The sequence below is a fragment of the Siniperca chuatsi genome, linkage group LG6 (assembly GCF_020085105.1).
Source record: "Siniperca chuatsi isolate FFG_IHB_CAS linkage group LG6, ASM2008510v1, whole genome shotgun sequence".
Taxonomy (NCBI): domain Eukaryota; kingdom Metazoa; phylum Chordata; class Actinopteri; order Centrarchiformes; family Sinipercidae; genus Siniperca; species Siniperca chuatsi.
Genome location: NC_058047.1, coordinates 31,990,562 through 32,013,965, shown reverse-complemented (window position 1 = coordinate 32,013,965; position 23,404 = coordinate 31,990,562). Strand labels below are relative to the sequence as shown.

General features: G+C 41.9%; 1 protein-coding gene across 13 annotated transcripts in view; it reads left to right on the top strand.

The window, feature by feature from the left end:
* Positions 1-23,404, top strand: part of szt2 (SZT2 subunit of KICSTOR complex) — a 154,746-nt gene that overhangs the window by 105,873 nt on the left and 25,469 nt on the right. For all 13 annotated transcript variants that reach the window (XM_044198544.1, XM_044198540.1, XM_044198549.1 and 10 more), the window contains 9 exons: positions 952-1,073; positions 2,870-3,055; positions 8,621-8,876; positions 8,974-9,053; positions 11,223-11,348; positions 12,685-12,887; positions 13,537-13,633; positions 15,130-15,210; positions 16,957-17,031. In XM_044198544.1, coding sequence (XP_044054479.1) covers positions 952-1,073; positions 2,870-3,055; positions 8,621-8,876; positions 8,974-9,053; positions 11,223-11,348; positions 12,685-12,887; positions 13,537-13,633; positions 15,130-15,210; positions 16,957-17,031 — 1,226 coding nt within the window. The remainder of the gene's footprint in view (positions 1-951; positions 1,074-2,869; positions 3,056-8,620; positions 8,877-8,973; positions 9,054-11,222; positions 11,349-12,684; positions 12,888-13,536; positions 13,634-15,129; positions 15,211-16,956; positions 17,032-23,404) is intronic.

The window sequence follows — 23,404 nt, the reverse complement described above, 5'->3', positions numbered from 1 at the left end:
TCCGGTGTGGAGGATTTAGTGGCATCTAGCAATGAAATTGTAGTTTGCAATCATTTGAATACAGCTCGCCTCGCCCTCCCCTTCCAAGCGTGTAGGAGAAACTATGGTGGCTGCGAAAAAAGGCTGTATCTAGAGCCAGCATTTGGTTTGTCCCTTCTGGGCTACTGTAGAAACATGGCGGTGCAACATGGCGGCCTCTGTGGAAGGGGACCCGCTCCCTCTGTAGATATAAATGACTTATTCTAAGGTAATGAAAACACACACACTTATTTTCAGGTGATTCTACACTAATGAAAACATACTTATAAATATTATATTCCATTTCTGCCAACAGCTCCTCCTAAATGTTCCACACTGGACCTTTAAGAGTTGAAGCAGACCTTAAATCTTCTGGAAGCTGAAATACTATTTCACCTATCTCTAGCAATTGACTTATCTTTTTCTGTTTCCTTCCTGCTAAGATATAATGTCCCCAATATATAAATAAATACTGGAATCTGAATAATATCCCTAACATGTTATTGTGGAATGGAAAGAATAAATCTCCATGTTCTTTCTTTCCCATTGATCATGTTGAGCACATTTTTCTCCATGGCTGGAATTTCCAGACCAGCATTACTGTTTCTTCTAATAGGTAAAGCTTTCACCCGTTTTTCGCCAAACCTTGGAAACCTCTCCGAGAATCCTGGGTAATTCGTGCATTTGGCCTCTGGGATTAGAAAGAGCCACTGAGCAGTTCTCCAGAAAATGTACAAATGAAAATAAATTACATGTAAAAAGATGATCTCAAAGTCATGGTACAGTGCTGTCCATTGACTGTAATCCTACACTTAGGTAAAGAACAGCTGAGAGAATGTCCTGAATGTCCTGTCAGTCGGCAGTCCGTGTTAAAGGACTTGCCACGTGCTGTCTGGCTTTGATTCACATTGCTCTTCTCTCTCCTCTGCCCAGCTCATAAGGGCTTCCAGCGCTTCGAGGCTCTGGAGCAGAGTGATTGGTTCAGTCCTAGCCAGGCCGGGGCAGGACTGGCTCCCCGCCAGAGGTTCCTCTTCATCAGCATACTGGACAAAAAGGTGACTTGGCATGTGAAAGCCTCTGTATTGGTAATATTACTCAGGCCAAACTGAGAACAAGACCGTTCTTAGAAATTCAAAAGGCCCTGTTTGTTTCAGCTGTGAATACATCTCTGACCACTGAATTCCAGCTGTGTTAAACGCAGAAGTGCAGCTCTCCTCACTGGTCCTCTGGTCCTTTAACGGTTGCTTCACTACCTCTAGTCGAATGTCAGCATGCAGATATGTTTGTCCAGGTTTTCTGTCTTAGATTTGACCTTTGACCCCAGTTGAGCACCACCATATTGAAGGGCAGAAGCAAAGCACTGGGTAGATAAACAGCACTGGCTAATTCATAGTTATTGTTTTTTTGTGAATCAGTTTTTAATGGGGACAGTTTCCATCCTCTGACCGCTTGTCTTACCTGAGCTTTAAAAGCCTGAGCCGTGCAGTTGTAACATGATGGAAATACATGTATGTGACGCCCATACTGCTCTGGTGTTTCCATGCCTCAACTTTGGCTACAGGTGGATATAAATACATATATATACTAAAGTAACTTTAGTTCATATATGAACTAAATCGTATTGCATCAGATTGATATGTATAAATCCCGTGCAGGCTTCAAAAGAGCATGAAATGGTTAAAGTGACAAAGACAGTGATCAAACTTGCTCGAAGATCACTGTGTGAAATAAACCTTAACTGATTCTATTTGGTGCGTATAAGTATGGAGTAAAAAGTTGCATTAGTAACTTCACAAGTAGCCTACATTTCCTGACAGCTTCTTTAACAAATCCAAAGGCCGTTTCTCAAACAGTGTCTACAGTTAACTTTTAAAAATATAACATACAACATAACTATAACATGATCACTGCAAAGCCTTGTGAACTCTGCAGGCTCCAGGTTTAACTAGAACAATGGTTCCATCTTCTTCTGTAGTTTTTATTTGCTGTAGCATGTTTTCAGCCCACCAGTATGGCCGCAGTTGGAGACTGTCTCGTCAACTGCAGGACCCCAATACAATGGAGGTGGATGGAATTTAGTTTGTGTTCACAGCATTGGAAATTTACATTTAAAAATTTGACAGGAACATATCTTTCCATAAACAATGTTCCAGTTATAATCCACAGACCTGTCTGTGAGCAGTTTTCATTGGAGCAGCTTTCTACAAAAGAAATTGTGCCTATGAAAATTAGGTCTGTGGATTATCCAGAGCAACAAGGATAACCGTGACCGATAAAACCAAACTTATTTGCATGAATAGATAGCACCAGAGGCAAGAAGTTTGTTTGTTTTGTAAGTTGCCTGACCTCTGACCAGCTCTTAACAGGATGGAGGATTTGGGGATAAAATCCCTCATTGTGAATATGTATTGTATGTGAATATTTGAATATGTGTATATATTGTTTTGACAGTTGGTCTCGCAGTAAATGCTTGCAGCTGATATTGTTACATGTTATTTATTTGATCACACACATCACATGGCTATCATAATAATAGTTGTACCAGTAAATATATTAAGTCTAGTTAGTAAATATTTCTATTGTAAATATAGGTAGAGATTTTAACTGCACATAAGCAATGATAATGCAGTAGTAATGTCTTAAGACGTTCTTTAAACAACATATAATGCATTTAACTTACAGTGTGCACTTTTTCATTGTGGGAGTGAAGCAGGGCATTAGTCATTTGTGCATTTGTGGGTAAAACAAAGATTTTTAAACATGGATAAAACATATTCTGAACTGTAAATACAAGAGTCTTGTGGGTGTTTTTGACTTGTCATATGTCATATAATAACCATCACTGCTTCAGGTGACTCTGTACAGCTATAACTGGTCTGTGGACCTGGGCGCCTCTCTGAATCGTGAGCTGGTCCGCCTTGTTAAGTGGCAGAACGCGAGGGCTCATGTTGTCCACTGCCTGCTCAACCAGAAGATGGGCCTCTTCCATCACTACTGCTTCTCTGATGCACCCAGCCACGAAATGGACTCCAAGCAGGTAAAGACACTGACGCAGTTCCTAATGTGGAGCACTGCCAGCAAATCAACAGCAGAACGGGAAGGGAAATGTAAAAAATTGGCCAAACTGTCATTACAGCAGCAACATTTTGCAACCTTGCACCGTCGTCCTCATCTGCTTACTCCTGCATCCCTGTACATGTTGAGTGGCTTTTTATATACAAGTGATTATCATAATGTAATGATATATAATTATAATACTATGAAGCTAAACCTTTTCTTTTTTTGATGTAAAACACAAACAACAAGTGCAGAAGAGTATGCCCTTCTTGGATGTATGTGTAGAAACGGCGTTTAAGCACTGGGTCTCTGGGTGGGCGTTTGCCATGGCAAAGGATGGCAGCAGGAGACACACTGTCAACTTTTGTGGTGCTCTAATGACTAAGTGATTTTTGGCCACATCGGGGGGCAGTGCAACAAGCTGTAAAACACTGCCATATTGTCATCTTATGCCTACAGTATTTACACATCCACAGAGCAACATGATCATTCATTTGGGATGGTGTCTGTCACCTGATGAATGTCAGTCCAATACTCACTCTCTTTTAGCTCTGTTTTTGGTCTCCACCAACTCCCGAGGGAAATATCTGGTAGCTGCTAGATGCTCCACTATGTTCACCAGCTGCTCTCTGACTGCGGCTGTCTGCCGTTTGCAGCTGAGCAGCTCGTGTACAGCGGGTCTTTAGAGCTTTTTCTCTGAAAACAGCTGCCCGCTGCTGCTGGAAACAAAGTTGATGAGTGGTGAAACCAAAACAATGAGCTGAAAGATGCTAAAACGCTCTGTAGAGCTGAGGGGGGAACTGCAGAGTTGAATGATAACTATCTGTGGACTCTTGATTTACTGATGCAAGATATCGATCAGTGCAGCTTAGAAAACTTCCCATACCTTTCTAGACAGATGGAGTTAACATCGACATACTGTTGAGTAGGGTTATGTTGTAGAAATCTGAGTTATTACAAATGTCAATGTGCTTTTTGAATTTGGTTTTCTTACTTTTGGAACAACTTTTGGAAGTTGTGGTTTCACTTGGATCCCTATCGTGCATATGTGTTCCTTCAAAATGTGATTTGTCTGTGGTCACAGAAAATTAAAAGACAACCAGCCAGGCTGTTTAGATGGATGTATATTTGTGGGCTACTATTGAAACTATTAACTTACACTAGATGGTGAGTTATTAGAAACCCCTCCCACTGTTACTGCAGAGGTGAACAGACTACGTTTGGGAAACACTGCACTGTACAGACTGCATTTCCTTATCCAGATAAGATTGAATTCAAATTGAATCAATTCCAGGTGACATTCAGTATAAAATGTTTTTTTTATTTTATTTTATACAAAATTCCCTCTCATATTCCTGTCACCTGCAGCTCCATCAGAGCTTGTTGCTGCTTTATTCAGGCTTGTTTTCTGTTTTGAGTTTCTCAGTTTCTCCTGGACCTTCTGTATTAAATATGGAGCTGCAGATCAGTATGAGACTGATGGTCTCGGTGGCACAAACCAAAACAAGATTTCTCAGCCATGTGACTAAGCATTTTTATTCATCTTGATTATTACCCCTCTGTATTTCCTGCCTCCTGATCGTAGCCTGGAAATACAACCCTGTCACATCAATGGCCTTGTTTTTCAACAACACAACACTTAGCCACCTCAATGCAATGTAGTCCTTGCCAGTTTCCATTTATCCTCCTGGATAAATGGAAACTGGCAGCTCAGCTCTGGCATAGAGAGGTCTGAATAGGGACGTTTTCACAGTCTGGAGTTTTTTTAAATGTGCTGCCAGTTACAAAACTGTTTGCTTTGTATATTTAACAACCCGTCTTCAGGCCACCATGACATCATGAGTCAGCTGTCATATCAACCCACTGGTCAGAAGCTAGAGAGCCTGGCGTATTGTAAGAGAACATGAGAGCACTTGCATATACAGAAAACTTTGAAATTAGGGCAGATTCTCAAACTGTGTCAAATTCTTTTCTTCTTTGGGGGGGCATTTGGATTCTGACAGTGGGCTAGAGATAGATTGAGAATTGGGCTTGTGACTAAAAGGTTGCTGCGTCCAGCCTTGGAATAGGTTGGGAAAATGTGGGTAGAGAGAGCACATGAGTAACAGTCTTCCCTCCCTCAGCAACTGCTGTTGAAGTAAAATAATAATGGTTTTTTTTTTTCTCATCACTATTAACATTCATGCCAAGTATACATATATAAGGGTGCATGTTTTCCTTATCTCGAGAAGTAATGGGCTTCCATTGTTTCTAAAAATCCATTAAAACCAGGTGGCCGAGACATACTGCTGCCTTGCCTGAGATAATACATCATTTTATATAACACATCAATTAAGATTTGTAATCTATAATATTTATACAGTCACAATCCAGTTGTATCAAAAGTAGTTCTGTTCTGCCGGAATTGTATGAGGAACTAAGATTGTGCAGATAGACATTTTTTAATTTAATTTATTGTAACTTTGAGTGGTAATAGAAAAACTGAATTTTTAAGATACTAATTAGATCAATAACACTGATTAGGAAAGCAGGGACTGAGCTCCAAAGTATTGCAATTGAGCTGCATCCAGTACAACAGCCCACATATCATGGTGAATGTGGGGAAATTATGAATTTGAAGAGTAAGTTTAAAGCACGGACTCTTTCAGTGTCTCCAAGCGCACTTGCTGTTTTGGTTCATGTATGTGCAGCAGCAGTAAGTGCAAAAGGGCTGAGTGATTATATGATGCTTATTCATATACAAATTAGTGTTTAATCAAATATCCACACAGAAAACCTTTGGACAGCTGGGGGCACCCGGGCTCTCACCTGGTAGAGTACGTACCACCTATCAAGGCTGAGTCCTTACCGCAGCGGCCTGGGTTCGACTCCAGACCGGACCCTTTGCTGCATGTCATCCCCTCTCTCTCCCCTGCCTTTCCTGTTTTCTTTGGCCAGCTAGTTTTCCACTATAGGAAAAACATACAGAATGCACAGAGGGGATGGGTTAATAGGGGCCCAGCAGCTCATTTTTGCCCAAAGGTCCCCTAGCAGGTCAATCTGGCCATGGTGACATTGACATGAAGCATGCAATGCAGTTGAATCTAAATTAAAAAGGGTTAAAAAAAAAAATACAGAAAAAATGCCCCAGTGTTGATCCCACATTGTTGTGTAGAACAGGCTGCAGTAGAGATTTATTAGAGCAGCATTTTACAGCGAAGAAAAACACCAAATGCCCTTTTAGCCTTCCCCCTACGGCCAATTACAAAACAAGCTCAAAGAATAGAAAGAACCAAACTTTTCCTTTCCCTCCGATGGCCCCACTCTTCATCACTGCATTACTAATGAGTCTGGACAGAAGGCAGAGTCAGAGCAGCAGAAAATTTGCCTGAACAGAGCTTCATCTGTCATGGTCCTGATGAGAAGCAGAGGGAGCACCAGTGTACAGTTTGACCCTCCAGCCTGTGGGCATGGTGCAGCCAGCTCTGCCACACTGGGGCATCTGGGCCCTGAGCTGCTCCACTGAACAAACTCGCAACCAGGGCACACCAACAATTCTCTGGAAATGTAAGTATAATAATAATAATAATAATAATAATAATAATAATAATAATAACTGATTTGAAAGCCTTGTTCTTAGTCTTTCACACCCAACCTGGAAAACGCAACAGCCAATTCTATTTGTTATAGTGTACCGCGCTCCTGGTCCTTATTCTGAATTTTTATCTGAATTCTCAGAGTTTTTATCAAGTTTAGTCCTTAAAACAGATAAAGTAATTATTGTAGGTCAACATTCATGTTGACGTTGAAAATGATAGCCTTAATACTGCGTTTATCTCATTATTAGATTCAATTGGCTTTTGTCAGAGTCTACATGAAGCCACTCATTGTTTTAACCACACCCTCGACCTTGTTCTGGTATATGGCATTGAAATTGAACATTTAATAGTCTTTCCACAGAATCCTTCTTTATCAGACCGTTACTTAATAACTTTACACAAAAAGTTTACTCAAGTTGGAGTAAGACACGAGACGGAGCAACTCTCAAATGATAGTTACTCTAGATGGCATTTCCCTGGCCTCCAGCATCACCGTAAGGAACCTCGGAGTTATCTTTGATCAGGATTTATCCTTTAACTCCCACATGAAACAAACTTAAAGGGCTGCCTTCTTTCACTTACGCAACACTGCAAAAATCAGGCACATCCTGTCTCAAAATGATGCCGAAATACTAGTGCATGTATTTGTTACTTCTAGGTTGGATTATTGCAATTCCCTATTATCAGGCTGCCCAAATAAGTCCCTTAAGACTCTCCAGTTGATCCAGAATGCTGCTGCACATGTACAAGAACAAGGAAAATATTATATTAAATATTCGCTTCTCTGCACTGGCTCCCTGTGAAATCCAGAATAGAATTTAAAATCCTTCTCCTCACCTACAAAGCTCTTAATGGTCAGGCACCATCATATCTTAAAGATCTCATAATACCTTATTACCTGACTAGAACGCTGCGCTCCCAGAATGCAGGGTTACTTGTGGTTCCTAGAGCCTCCAAAAGTAGAATGGGTGCCAGAGCCTTCAGTTATCAAGCTCCTCTCCTGTGGAATCAGGTCCCAGTTTGGGTTCGGGAGGCAGACACCATCTCTGCATGTAAGAGTAGGCTTAAGACTTTCCTCTGATAAAGCTTATAGTTCGGGCTGGCTCAGGTGAGCCCTGAACCATCCCTTAGTTATGCTGCTATAGGCTAGACTGCCGGGAGACTTCCCATGATGCACCTCTTTCCTCTCTCCTTCTCTCCTTCTCTCCATCTGTATGCATTTTTATCCCATTACTGCATGTTACTAACTCAACATCTTCTCTCTCCCGTAGTTTTGTGCTTTCTTGTTTCTCTCCTCTCTACTCCTGTCGCTTTCAGCAGGTATTTCTGCCTCCGGAGCTGCAGAGACTGGATCTGTGGTTGTGGGCTACCTGCTGCCCCTGTGTTCCTGCTCGACAACTGCTACTACAGTTGTTGTTATTGGCTCTGTTACTAATACTGATATTATTTTTCCTATAGCTGTCATTCCTATTCCTATTATCATTATTATTATTATTATCAATTTATTATTAACAATATTAACACAATTACATTTCTACTATTTTAAAAATTCTAGGTTGTATTTGCATTGTACCAAATACAATGTACAATGTAATGTAATACAACGATGTACAATGTAATACAGAAAAATGTAAACCTCTTTTCACGAACGTACTTGCATTGGACCACCTTTGGCCTGTGGTCTAGGTTGAATGCATACGGCATTTGAGCGCATCCCTAAAGTTTTCAGTGGGATGAAGGTGGCCAGGTCATTGATATCATTTTACCTGAATCTTCCTTCAAAACTGCTTGGATGGTCCTTTCACTCTAACAGTGAGCATAATCATTTAAAAATACCCATCCATCTGATCATTCAAGAGCTCTAGATATGGGCATTCTTTTGTCTGTCTTTGCGGTCTTTCTGTTTGGCATTCATTGTCAAACCATTCAATTTATCCTTTCTTTTTTCACTGATCTGTCTTTTCCAGGATCCCAACCCATTCCTAAGCCCTTCCATGGAGCCTGATGCGTTGCTGCGTAGCGCAGTTCCTCCTTTGCCTAGTAAAGAGCAGGGCAGGCTGAGTAGCTCTGGTCGAAGTCTTGCTCCACTCCACTTCCCCTCGGAGCTGCTTCCCTTTGACGAGGCTCTGAGGGACGTCTGCACCATCCGACCCTTGATGGAGGGGGATGTGGTGGCTCGACATGGCAGCCAGCTTTTGGAGATCAAGGCTGCTGAGCGGAGAGGTTAATACTACTAATAATAATAATAATAATAATGATAATAATAATAACATTTTTGTCAAAGCCCATCAAACTACTGACTTATTCTTTGTGCTGACAGAACTGGAGAAACAGATGAAGATAGAGAACCTGTTTGTGACTTGGCAGCAGCGGTCAGCACAGTCCAACATGCCCATTTCAGTAAGTACCCCAAGTCATAGTTCTGAGAGCCACATGCTGACATAACACAAATATTTGTATCTTAAGTACAGTATTGTAATAGTTGAAGAATATTTTTACACTTTATTTATTCCCTCATTTTCAGAGTAAATGTTTTTTTCAGTGGCGGCGTGAACAGATCAAATCACATTATTTACATTGTTTTCTGATTTGTGGTTCTAACTCTGATATAAGTCAAAGTTGAGGCAAGCAACATCAGTCTGAACAGTCGTTTCACTTCAGTGTATCACTGTTCATCAGGAAAGATAGACAGCTGCTCTGGAAGTGTTCAGCAGAGGGACAATGAGGACTTAGCTAAACTTAACTGTTTGCATTTTTGAGAACATAAAAAGAAATGGCTGAAAAAGACACAGAAGAACGTGGTTTCAGTACAAACACAGCTAAGCTTGAAAGTCTCAACTGTTACTTTTCTTGATCTTGATTATAGTCATGAAACCTGGTTTCTTCTGAAAAGGAGCTCTTTGGAGTTCACCGTGAAAACGTCAGATTCTGTGTAATGGTTTACACAGAATTGTAAGACTTGTGTATGCTTTCAAACAATGTATAGTTTGTCAAGGTTGAGTGAGGATTCAACCAGATGCCATCCCAAATAAGGTAACAAACCCCCGACCCAGCCTGTGTTTGAAGCACTGCTTTTAAAGAGGTTAATTTGGATGTTAAACACTAAACTTTTTAAATATTTTATGCATCAAGCCAGGTATGAGCCTTTGTACTTATTGTACATGACAGCACCATGTGATTATGAAGTGCAGGCTCAATTACAATTGTGTGCTCATGCATGAGCGTCAAGGTTGTGAAATCTGGTGTGGTACTTTTGCTCATGGAGTTAGTTCAGACAGGTGACAAGTTCAAAATGGTATTAGATATTGGTTACATTAAGAAACATAATGTGGACACTCTAACAGCAAATTGGATCTGACCAGTAAGTCAGAATTGAATATTAAATTCTGTACTGTGAAAGTGGCCTAATATCAAATATAGCTAATTGGACTTGAAAAAACCTGGGGGAATTGTGCCTCTCACTACTTTATGGCTTTGAGAAACTACAAATACAATTCGTTCCTCAGGGAAATCATTTAGTATTGCCTTAATTCAAACTGGGGAATATCCGGGCTAATTAAAAAGGTTTCTGTCTGCCACAGTGACATCTCAAGAGAGGGTACATGGTGGCATTAAATTTACAAATTTGATATTTTAACAGACACCCACAGAGCACTCTTACTCAAACACATCCAACAGGAGGTCTGCAGCCTGACCGGGTCCAGCAGGGCCCACAGCCATTTCCACTGGCATTTTGTTTTTAGGCAGATTTTCATGCCAGTAGATGAACTAAATTAACTATTGTTAAGATGTGATTCAGATGTGATCTGACTGCATCATTGTCAGGTTTGGATCTGAATGTCAAGCCCTGTATTTACTACACATATGGCCATTTCACACCTACCTTGTTTGGTCCGGACTTTCTGACTTCTCAGTTTGATCCGACCCAAAATTACAGGTGTGAAACCTCCCCCGGACCACGGTTCGGACCTAACAGCCGAACCTTGGTCTGACGAAAAGAGGCGTTCTCGGCCTGGATGCAACTGAACCATGGTTCGGTTCGTTTCTAGTGTGAAAACAGTTTTTGGATGTTTTGGACGTTCGGACCAATTACAGGAAGTTCTGACAGGCTATCGTCAGAATCATTCAAACTGCGATACAAGGCTACCCGCTGAATTGACAACCGGCCGACGTCAGACACACGCCCGTCTACAAACCAATCAATGGCAAGTCTGGGGAGACGCAGCTCACGCAGGTGATGGCGACAGGACGTAGGTTTGCCGTGTATAGTTCTTTAGTGCGCTTGCATAATTGCAATGTGAAACCAAAACTAAGATCAAATGTATACCATGTAACAAAAATGCAATTCTTGGTTCAGACTTTCAGGTGTGAAAATGCGATTAGTGTCCATCTTTGCTTTTAGCAGCTGCCTGTGAACACTGTGGAGTCTGACTACGTTGAGCTACGCCATGGAGCACTGTAGACTTTATTCTTGAACGCAAAGTTGTTGTGGTCTTGTGTCTCAAAGTTTAGCCTCTGCAGTGTCACCATCTTATCCTTAAGTGATAATAACCATGGATGTCTCAACAGGGGACAGATTTGGAGACCCTGAAGCAGTCGTCCAGGCTGGTCCACTACTGTGCCACCCCTCTCCTCTTTGACCCCATCTTCCGCAAGCAGATCCAAGAGGAACAGATCGTTCAGCCTCCAGTGAAGGTATGTTTGCCGTCTGACTCAAAGGAAAGTTACAGGAAGAGGAGGTCTTAACTGGTGTCTATAGATAGTGATTTTATGATTCAGTACTCATTCAGGAGCATATATTAATATACTCCTTACAAACCACGATTCACAAGCAACACAAACTATATTAAAAGTTGAGACAGTTGTGCATTTAGCCTCTGCTTTGTTGCAGCACCCTTTTTGACATTTGATATTCTTTATTGTTGTTTTAATGGCTAATTTAACATCTGGCCAATGGACAATATTTGGAAATCAGCCTTTTGGCTAAGACTCCACATTGATCAGCATCACTGTAAATGTGCCATTGTCCCTTAAAAACATTTATAAAATCCAATAGTAGGGGTGTCGTCAGGTAAAAATGTACCTGACAATATTGTCTTCATGAAGTTAACAACGAAAGTCATTCTAACGAACTCATCCATCCATCCATTTTCTGCTGCTCATCTGGGTCCAGACTGTAGAGTGGCCCAGGCGTGCTTTGCTCCAGCCATGACTATAGATGAGGGTTAGAATGTAGATTTACTGGTAAACCAAGAGCTTTGCCTTTAAGCTCTAGTGAAAACGTGAAAAGTGAGCCAGCCTCGAGCCCAGGATATCTCAGGGCCTCGAGCCCAGGATATCTCAGGGCCTCGAGCCCAGGATATCTCAGGGCCTCGAGCCCAGGATATCTCAGGGCCTCGAGCCCAGGATATTTCAGCCACTACAGGTCAGGTACTCCAAGACAACAGGTGACCTTCAGGTTCTGTGGGGAAATCTGCAACACAGCGGGGAATCGTTCTTAGTCCGGGCTTACCTTTGGCCACTTTACTTTGAGAGACGTTTCCATGGGCTGTTGCCCCAAGAGCAGAGCTCCCAGGGTCATATTCATGAATCACAGAGAGGACGCTAATGTTTTTCAAGCTTAACCTTGTGGCTATTAGCCACCTTTCAGAAACAGTTACAAAGAACTGTACATACATAAAACAGAGCAAAGCAGTGAAAGACATGGGGAAAGAGATAAAGTTTCAGTTAGCAAAGCAAGTATGACAGCGGCACTTACAAATATGAATGTAAAAAACAATAAAAATGAACAAACAAACAAATAGTAAATAAGTAAAAACCAAAATAGAACAGAAGTAAAAGCCTCTGAATCAAGAATTAAAAGCAGCTTTATACAAGTGTGTTTAAAACGGGACACAGATTCAGCACGCCTGATCTCCTCCTCAAAACAGTGGTACACAAAATCAGGTCTGCATACTTGAGAGAGTCTTATTTGTGTCTTTACGTGATATGCACTGTTCTGTAAATGTTTATGAAATTATATGTGTGCCAGAAACGGCATCGCTCCAGCGACTCCACGGCGTCAGGTCGGGACCGAAGCTACAGCACTGAGTCGGTAGACATGCTGCCCAGCCGGCTGAAGGAAGAACCCTGGCTGCTTGAGATTTCTAGCACCTTCCTCCAGCAGTACGTGCAGTACCTGCAGAGCATGGGCTTCATTCTGGTCCAGGTCCGGCCTCAGTCTCCAGCTCGCAGGTCTGTATCTGCAAGAATGCAATTTTTTGCCTTCAGTTGTCGTTGAATGAAAAGAGGCTTTCCCCTTGATCAAAGTAGGCTCGAATGCATGTGAAACCATCCTGAAATACACTGTAAAGCAGGACGCAGCCATAAAGTACATGAAATTTAACTCATTTTTAAATATTACACTGTTTTCATCCAATTTTGTGTTATTCAAACAACAGCCCAAGCTTTTGGTTTGCTGTCTGAAATATATGAACTGCCTGACCATTCCATTAGTAAATGTGTTACACAGCATCACAGAGTGTTTTTCCACATGTATCTGCTCATTTATTGGTGTCAAACTTAAAAATGTATCATTCCATTTCTGCCTCTCTACCAGTCCCTTAGTATCCCGTCTTCCTCCTTTGTGAGCAGCATCCATCCATTAGTTGTCATGTGTTGTGATCAGCGTCTGAGCTCTGACCCCCCAGCACTGCAGGTGCCTGTGCTGCCTGCCTGTCACTTTCTAGGCTTAGACCATGTGACTCTCTCTGAATTATGTGTAATGGGTTGGCTATGCGCTGATGGTGGTCCATCAGCCCTTGGGCCCAAACCTCTCTGGTTTAAGCAGACCCTAACCGACCCGTGTCCTCCGCCACCCCACCTCACCCCCCATCTCTTACAGCATCGCCCGGGCTCGAGCTGCCATGCTGAGCTCTATGTCATCAGAAGGCAGGATGTCTTTTTCTTATGTAAAGCAGAAGAGCGAGGACAGCCCGAAGGTTAGTGTTCACCTCAGGAATGCAGAAATTCTATTCTCCAAACACACACACACACACACACTCTTGAGTCAGGCTGTGCTATTGTAACAATGACTCCTATACATTGCCAAGTGTCTCATTAAAACTAAGTCCATGTGTCCAGCTGTTCCCCCAAAGCAGTGCAACATTATTCCCTTCATTCCTTGTAGTGTTTTATTTCTAATTTCTATGTTCAGAAATTCCCTTCTTGATACCTACACATGAATATAGTTTTCGAAGCTGGAATTAGTAGTAACAGAAGTTAAACACTGTTACTACATGCACAGTCCCCAGTCTGCAAAGGGATATCTACCACCAAATACCAAAGATGACAGCCGTGAAGCACAGCTGGCCCTCTCCACAGGCAGTCAGACACTCTGACTGAAGGGCTGCCACAGGGATATGGTTTGAGTTGTGGTGAGGCAGACCGTACGGACAGAAGCTGGGCAGCAGAGACCGAGAAGGTGTTTCTCCAGTCTTTGACCTCATGCATTGGAAACTGGTACAGTGCTATTCACTGTATATATTTGTATTACTTATTTTTCCCAGTAAACTGGATTTCTGCTTCCCAAGACAATATTGCTGATAGAATGCGTGTGGTGTTGTAATAATGATAAAGACGGCAGTGCTCAATCCCCTGCAGGGCGTTCAAGAAGCACGGTGTATTTTCTGGTCAGGGAGTGGTGACCTTTTCACTGCTGCTAACATCAGTGAGAGGTGGCTTGGGTTAGAAGCTATTTTCCTTTGTGGCATACAGATAACAGCTTCAACAACTCACAGATAGGGTGCCCCTCAAACCAGGTTCTTACAAATTGGAACTGGTTCCAAATTTGTAAGAACCTGGACATATTTTAAGGCCTGTTCTTTTATTGGTACTTGCAGAAACCAGCGAGTGAAATTAGCGGAGTGGAAAATGTGGTTTTTGATGTCATTTATGATCACACATGCATCCTCTCCTCTGTAGCCTAACTGTTGAGCCTAATTAGCCAGAGATGGCAGCCCCCCCCCCCCACAGAGGACAGGATGAATAGAGTGAGAGTGACTGATTTCGCTGTTCTTCATTCTTTTCAGGAATATTAGTTCTTTTATTTAGATATTAGATAGTATTAAGGTTATATATTGACTTTGCTGTTGTAAACATTGCTGTTGCTGCAGCAAACGCAATATTTTGTGATAGAAAAATATTAATAAATTCTAATCCAATTCTAAATTATTATTATTTTTTGCACAGCAATAAAAAAGAACCAATATGAGTAGCAATAAAGTACCGGACTGAAAAGGAGTATTGATTTAAAAAAAAATAAATAAATAAAGGAAGAAGAAGAAAAGAGGTGGTTGAGGGTTTAATTACTCTTTAAAGAAACTAAATAACAGCACAAAATGTCCGCAGCATCTGCAGCATGGCCAATACAGCTGTTTTTAACACCTATATTAGACAAACTGTGATTGTAAGATTGTTTTGTAAATGAACTTTGCAGACTACAGCATCTGGCACCACCGCATATCACCTCCAGAGGGCGCTACCAGGGGGGGTCGTGTTGATGGAACTGGCTTTTCAGGTGAGACTCACTGTACTCTCTAACATATTTGGTAACATCACAATGCTATACATCTGTTCGTCCCTTTTAATGTTTTAGCACATTTGGTACACTTCATATATGTGAACTTCTAATGGCACCGGTTTTCTGGAGAATATCAGAGATTTTTACAATGACTTCCTTTCAGACAGCCATTAGTGTCAGTGTGTGACAGTATGAAAATCAACTTTCACAGACTTCAAACATCCTTTCAAAATGGTCAAGAGTTTAAAAAATGGTTACAAGTATTGCACCGTGTGACAGTAACAGAGCGAATATTAAGAGATCAAATGTTGTCACTGTGATGGATTACAATCCTCAGACAAGTTTCAAGTCTCTTTTAGTGATTTTCATGCACAAAACTGTGGATCCCTGCAATTCAGGATATCAGTTTAAGGAAGTTGCGAATAGTTTGAACACGCAAGAGTCTGCAGCCATGATGTGAGGCTGTACTCGCACACAGTCAGTGTTTTGAGCTAAATGTCAGCGTGCTAACAGTAGCAAAGATAACATGCTGATGTTTAGCGGCTATAATGTTCACCGTCTTAGCTTAGCGTGTTAGCATGCTAACATTAGCTGATTAGCAGTGAACACAGAGCGCAGCTGAGGCTGATGGGAGCGCCAGCAGCTCTGCAGGTTTTTTGGTCAGAAACCAAAGTGTCGGACACGTTCACATGTCGACCTGATGGTGGCGCTAGATGGAAAGAGTTATTACAGTTCTTCCTGAGGGGAGCATGAACGATGAAGCACATTTCATCACAGTCCGTCCAGCTGCTGCTGAGATGTTTGGGTCTGAACCAGAAATTCCAACCTCATGGTGTCCCTAGATGAAAAGTCTGGGGCTCACCAAAGTTGTTAGGTTTCATCCTAGCGGGACCGTGAGTGGCATGGCATTCGGGCTGGACTAAACACTTCCCATACTGCAACTCGGTAGCGTCTTTCACTAGACCTGCCTGTCTGGTAAACACCCACACCTTTCAAGCTCCTCGCCCCCAGAGTTTCTGTTAACAATTTAAAGTTCCCGAGCTGAGATAATCGAGAGATGTCACTGAAGTCATTTTCTCAGACTCGACAAAGCTCCTCCATAGAAGACATAATAAAACTGCTTTCACAAGCTGAGACAAGACAAGTCAAATTATGCAAAAGGTTTACTTTCACCAGAAGATATTAATGGAAGCAAGAATAATATGTGAGTACATTTCCATGTTGTCACAGTACAGTAAGTTTGACCCCATATGCATTGTCTGCCATTGAGGCCTTATTTTGTCCAGGCAAACATCGCAATTAGTTTCCTGGAGTCAGTCACAGTGAGTGGGAAATAAACCCATCTGGTATAATGTTGTGTTGTGCTTGTGGATGGATTTCAGTGGCTGAATTAGGCAGAATGTTCCTTTAAAAGGTCTTAACTGATCGTGTCTCTCTGAAACCTGCAGCTACCCCGATGAACAGTAAAGTAAACTTACTCGACTCGACGTCTGTCGGATGAGCAGATGGCTCCTTGCGTGGCAGCCTCTGCCATTGGTGTGTGAATGGGGTGAATGGGACATGTAGTGTGAAGCGCTTTGAGTGGTCGGGAGACTAGAAAGGCGCTATACAAGTCCAGTCCATTTACCATTTACTCCCAATATTCACTGTACCAGTCTCGGCACGGATGGCTTTATCGACTGGTCAGCCACACATTAATAATGTCTTTTTTATAAATAACCATGGGCCTTCTCCTTCTGCCAGGGGTGTTACTTCTGTGTGAAGCAGTATGCACTGGAGTGTTCCCGCATTCCCATGGGCCAGACCGTCAACTCCCAGGTAAACAGTGTGCTCTGCCGTGTGGATACAACACTAAGCTGCCTGTTCTGTGGGGTTTTGTGGGGATTGAAGAAGAGTCTTAAGAGTGTTCCAGGGCTACTGTTCGGGCTTCCGGAGCTCTTTGAGGAGGTTCCAGGGGTCCGTAAGATTGAAAGTGTGGATGTTCTTGGATGTCTTTTTTGGGATCTCCGGGGCTTCCCTGTAACATTAGAGTTTAATTTCACTGTATTTACTGAAGAGAAATAATTAAGAATGACTACTGTAACGTATGTCACTGTAATCTTCTCGTGTAAAGTGTAGATATTTCTACAGTCTGGCACTAAAAGTAGTCTAAAGGACACCTTTACCAATATGGGGATAACTTTGAATAAAATCCTAGTAAGTGCCAGTCTTGGGCACACTGTGTGTCTACTTTTGGGTCCACGGTGCAAGAATGTTTGAGAAGCCCTGCTGCATACCATCAGTGCCTCAGATACTGCAGACAGTTTTAAGTTAGGACTGGGACTTTTCTGACCGCCGACGTTGGTCCCTGATAGATGCTGTGAAGATGTGAACAGCAATTTAAGTGTTTGATTTCCAACAAAATGTCTGTCTGCATTGCCAAGCCCATTGCCAAATTATTAGAGTGGTAATCTGCTCTAAGTACATGTTACTATAACATTTGTGTGATGTAATTACTGTGGGATTTCTTACTGTCGACGTGTTTGGTGCCAGATGGTTGATTCCACTGAATTTTAAAGATCACCGGTCAGGCAAACTGTAGAGTTAGAGTGTGACGTCCCCTCCCTTTGGTTATGTGTCGATGAAGTGTGTGTAGCTGGTGCTCTTTGCTCTGTCTGCTCGTCCGTGGTGGATGTTTTGCTTACAGAAACCGCTCTGATACAGACACACCGAAAATGTAGCAAAAGAATTCCGGACAGACGCAGTGTCTTCGACACAGTTAGAGCATGTGAGCCAGGATTCAGTCTGATTACTGACCGGCTGCGTGTACACTTGGATTCTCCGATTACCCACGTAACCTGGGAACTGCAGTGCATGTAGACGTGCTGATTGTTGTCTGGATGGCAGCACCACAGCTCTGCAGCCACAGGCGGGTGGGGCTGTAACAGTTCATTAGTACAGTGATGATGGAAAAAAGAAGGATTTGGTGAAGCAGTTTATGACGCAATTTCATAATTCTACTGTATTTCATGTTTTCAATGATACTGTACGTTATATCTTAAAATGTGATACAGCAGTGTTTGCAGCGTAATGCAAGAATAAAACATGAATCACTGATTTTCTTTTAAGTTGGAAAGGAGGCTGTGAGTTAGAACGGAGCGGCCTGGTGTCGTGTGGTTATTCTGTCGCAGCCTGGTGTCGTGTTCATGAGATCTAATGAAGGTAAACGCAGTGCGTGATGACTCAACACTTCTCCAATCAAATGCTGCAGATTTCATGACCTTTTCATACAGTATGAAGCAGCTCTGTATCACTCATATTCATTTCGAGATCAATGTAGACTTCTTTGCTGACTTTAACCACATTAGATGTTACTTTTTGATAGCGATTTAATTGTATTTAGTTTGCTCATGGCAAAGCCAATTTCACGGTCTTAGCATCGCTACGAAAATAGGGCCCTTAGTAGTAATATTATCTTTTGTGATAGTGTATCGATTCATCTTAAACCCGAGCGCCCCTGGTACTGGCACATCTTCCAACAAACACCATATAAGGGCATGCTAACCACGTAGCAACATATTCATGCTGCACACCCATTTAATGGAACAAAGCTCGGCTAAAAGCTCATGCTAACCATTTTTACCTGAACGAAACACAAGTCAAACACCAAGCAACTGACTGAGCGTGTAGCAAAAAGCATTCTCTGTCTGCACACGCTGTATGCCCGCAGTCACAGCGCTCATATCTTTCATTTCACGCTATCCACACAAACAACACCTCAAATGAATACCGAGACTCCACAGATTCCCGCAGTATAACTCCTGTCACGGAACGACAAACTCAAAACAAACTTCCGTTCGTACATTTTCAACTACGATTTCTGTCTTACCTTTGCTGTTTTTGTATTCAACAGTTGTGTACTACTACTCCAATGTCTGGGGGCCATTTGGATCCATTCCAGCCAGGCTGTATTCATTTGCGTTGCAGTCGGCGTTACCGCAGCCTTCCATGCGAACACGCGGTCTGTAGTATTGATAGCAATGAGCCTTATACCATTGCACTCTGACTGAAACGAATCTGGTGATACCTCACACGTGACTGTAGGGCCCTTTATTCTCCATGTATCTGCCTGTATAGCATGGAGCTCTTCAGTCATATATGAATATTGATCAATATTCAAACTCTCAGTAAACAGTGGCCAAAAAATGGAGACTGCCTGAGTATATCTTTATAAATTGTATCATTAATGTTGTATTTTAGTGTATTTTCATCAAATTTACAGTTACAGTTGTAATCAAGGAGTATGAGAAGACATTCAGTTGCATTATTATCTATGGGATCTTGGTTATAATGGTGATATTGCCTTTGAAATTTAGATTTTATACTAGGCAGGGATAAAAATCTTATTTTTTCCTTTATTGCATTGCATTTTTTTCCTAAAATTAGATTTTTTTAGAAATTGCATTGTATGGCCTTGCTCACAGTATGGCAGTATATTGAATCGTATCGTGATTGGTATCGGATGGTCAGATTCTTGCCGACACACGGCTCTAGCCCTCGGGCAGCAGGACGGTGTGTGTGTGGCTGAGTCAGAATAAACTCCAGCGTGTGTGTTCGTGGCGATGAAGGAACATGGTGTGTTTTTAATTACAATTTCATTGCAGTTCATTTTGATCTTGACTATGATAATTCTGTTTACTGAACCGCTGTTGTCGATCAGAAGCACACTGTGATGGCAGCCATTTCACACACATTTCCCAGAGTTCAGCTGATTGATTGCTCTTCCTCTGTCTCTCCCTCTCAGTCTTTCACTCCTCTCTGTATAATAAAGCTGAACTGAGGCCCGGTTGGCTGGGAATATAAAATGTACATATTTGAGGTGACTGTTGCATGTCTTTCAGTGTCTAGATGCTTCTCACTGGGAGCATTTTGTGTAGTTTTCCTCCTGCCGTTTCTTACCTACACCTCCAGGTAAGGAACACAGAAGCCATGGTTCGGTGTGTGCCTCAGTTTTGAGGTTCCGTACGTTCTTGGTACAGCAGAGAACATTTTTGTCATTTATTTTGAAAATTGTAGACAATACGTGTCTCATTGGCCACAATTCTTACTTAGAATTTAAAAATTAAAGTGATCAAATGTTGGCATATGGTCAATAAAAACAATGAAGTGTCTATGTCAGTAATAGTTACTACAAAATCTAAAATGAAAATTGTCCATTAAGACAAGTTTAGACTCCTTTTTTTTTTTTTTTTTAAATACGCCTAGGGACAAATCTAGGGACTTTTTGGGCAGACCTTAACTTCTCTCCCTTGAAGAGTAGTTGCTGAAGCACTTTTCGCCTTCAACCCCAAGAAAACTTCTGGAGAAGACGCTTTAGACTAGGGATTTCCTGATCGAGCTTTGTGGCCCTGATCCCGATCCTCGGCCTACCTTCTTTTTCACGAGCTACTTGGTCCAAATACTGAAGATCCTGGTTCAAAACCATTAAGTTGATCAGCTTAAATTATTGATTATAATATGAATAAAAGTCATACAGGGATAATGCGACTCCTGAATCTGACGTGAAGCGTGGCGTTAGAGTGATGCTTCTTTTACCTCATAAACAATCTCTGGCAGAGTACAGAAGGGAGGTTTGACTCTTTTTACTGACTCCAGTTTGTATGAGTCACTAACTGAAGACCACCATGTGACCAGTCACCCAGATCTTGGTGAATCCCCCCCTGGCCCCAGCAACCACAGAGTAAGCACACCAGAGACTTCCGCTGGCCAAGCCGGCTAACTTCCTGTTTAGCCCTCCGCTAACTTGAATGAGATAAAATAATGTAATCGTGCGGCTCTTCTAGACTTTCCAAAGTTATTGGACCGAATGGATCAAATTCTGATTGTGAAATGAGTCATTTCGCGGGTGTTGTGACTCAAAACCAAATGATCCACCATTTTCCCATGATCGTGTGCGGGAAGTCACTCCCATAGATCCCAGATCAGAACAGCATCCATAGCAACACAGTCTGCTAATCAGAAATTCCAGACTGTTGGATTTCATGATTGATGAAAACTACTAAAAAGGCCGCTTTCAGTTTCGCTGCTCCTAGCTCCGGGAACACACTGTAAGTCCACAGTATGGTACCCTTGGGACATTTAGGAACATATATAAAAACAATGTATTATTCATTTATGATTGTACTTTAGGTTCTGTTTTGAATAATGTTTTATTTTTATTATTATTGTTTTTCAGTATCTTGTATTATTTGATATGTACTCAGGTCTCCGAGGAAAACGAGATCTTAATCTTGATGGGATTTACCAGATTAAATAAAGGTTGTATATATGAGGTCACAAACACACAAACCAGCAACATGTAGTGACCTTTCGAGCCGGTTTAGTGACTTTCCATTCAAAATAGTTGGCAATACTGGAGGAACACTATAGCACGGCTCAATTCCTGCGATAGACCCATCAGGGTGTTGCTGTCGCAAATGGTTTAGCATGTTTAATGGTTCGCTTTTCCAGAGACACAACTATGGTACAGCGTCGGCTCAAAGTTTGTGTCTGTGTTTGTCCAGAGTCATAGTGCCATGGTGTCCGCTCAGTGCGTTTCCACCATCACACTGCCAAAGAGGCAAGGATTCTGTTTTTATCCATTCTGTCACTGGACTGATGTTTTAGCTGTTGACTTCGATTGTACTCCCTTCAGTTGACTTCACATTGCCTGGCCTCCGTGTTAATCTATGTAAAATAACCTTGAATATTTGAAACAGCTCAGTTATTTCACTGCTATATACAGCCAAGTTTCTATTTAAATTCTATCCCCAAAGCTAACCAGTCATTTTGTCTGTGGTAAAGTATAGTAGGCAGATAGCAGATGGGATGTATTGCTGCTCCAAAGCAATGGTCAATCCATGACATAACGTTAAGGAAAAGATACAAATAATAAAAATGATGATACAAAGATTAAGATATACTGTATCACTCCCTAATTTAAAACATAGGCCTATAGTTATTGATTGGAAAGGTATAGTTTGTTCTCATAAGTAGCCATTTCCTCACTTTCCCGACACACTGGCTGAAGAGCAGCAGCTCATTAGTGCTCCAGACGGGGCATTCCCACACTCCGCTGACTTCATGCAGGCCACAAAAATAGACCAATACTTGTCTGCCCAAAACTGCTGTTGTGCAGCTTACATCCACCTTCAACCTCGACGAAATGGACAAGTCCTTCAAAATGAATATGTTTTTTGTAATGGGCGGTCAAAACAACTCGCATAAGCATCTTTGTCATTTGTCAATGCTTTCCAAAACCGTCCCAAATCAGATTCAGAACTGTTTTCTGATCTGCTGCTGCTGCTGTTAGGGAGAGGTCATGGTTCGTGTTAAACTGACACTTTGTTAAGGTTAGGGAGCGATTGTAGTCGAGGTTAAAAGAAACCAGCTTTGCAACAGGAAGCGTACTGCAGTCTCCTGTGTCAGTCACACACCTGTTGGCCCATCCATCCATCTCCTCCCTACCAAGTTTTGTGGCTCTATCACAGTGTCATGCTGGTTGCACCTTTGTTCCTGAAGGCAAGAGTCATGGTTCATTTGGCCGCGTGAGATCTTTGTCAGGTAAACATAAATATGTTGTTTATAGGCATTTGAACAAATGACTGATGCTGCATTTTTCTAGGGAGTTGAAATGGCAGCTCAGTAGGATCCTGGCAGCATCCACCAGCCTTTCACTTCATGTAACACCATATTTAGTTTGGAAGGGTATTTGATGATTTGCCTCACAGCACAAAGGGACATTGCTTTATAGCACAAAACAGAAGTAGGACACTTCTTCAAGAGACAACACGTACATGAAACTGCAAGGAAGCAAGTCTTTTTTATAATAGAGGGCTTAATGCTAACAAAACTGTACAGTTACAGTACCACAGGCATGAAAGGCTACCAATTGTATTGACCATGTCAACTTATATATATATATTAAAATGATGCAAGTGCATGACAATAAATCCAGGTCCGGTAATTATGAGTTGAATAATATATTTTGGACCTCAGCTTCTCTCCATTCTTGGCACGGTGGGGTATTTTGTTGTTTTCGGTTCAGAACCTTTCAAAATGTAACCGCCTGTGAAGATGAAATCCTGATGCTCTCCAAGAGTGATTCTTCATCTGGAAAGAAAATAACTTCGGCTTCAGTACTGTCACTGTTCAGGGTGTTAGTCACTCTGTC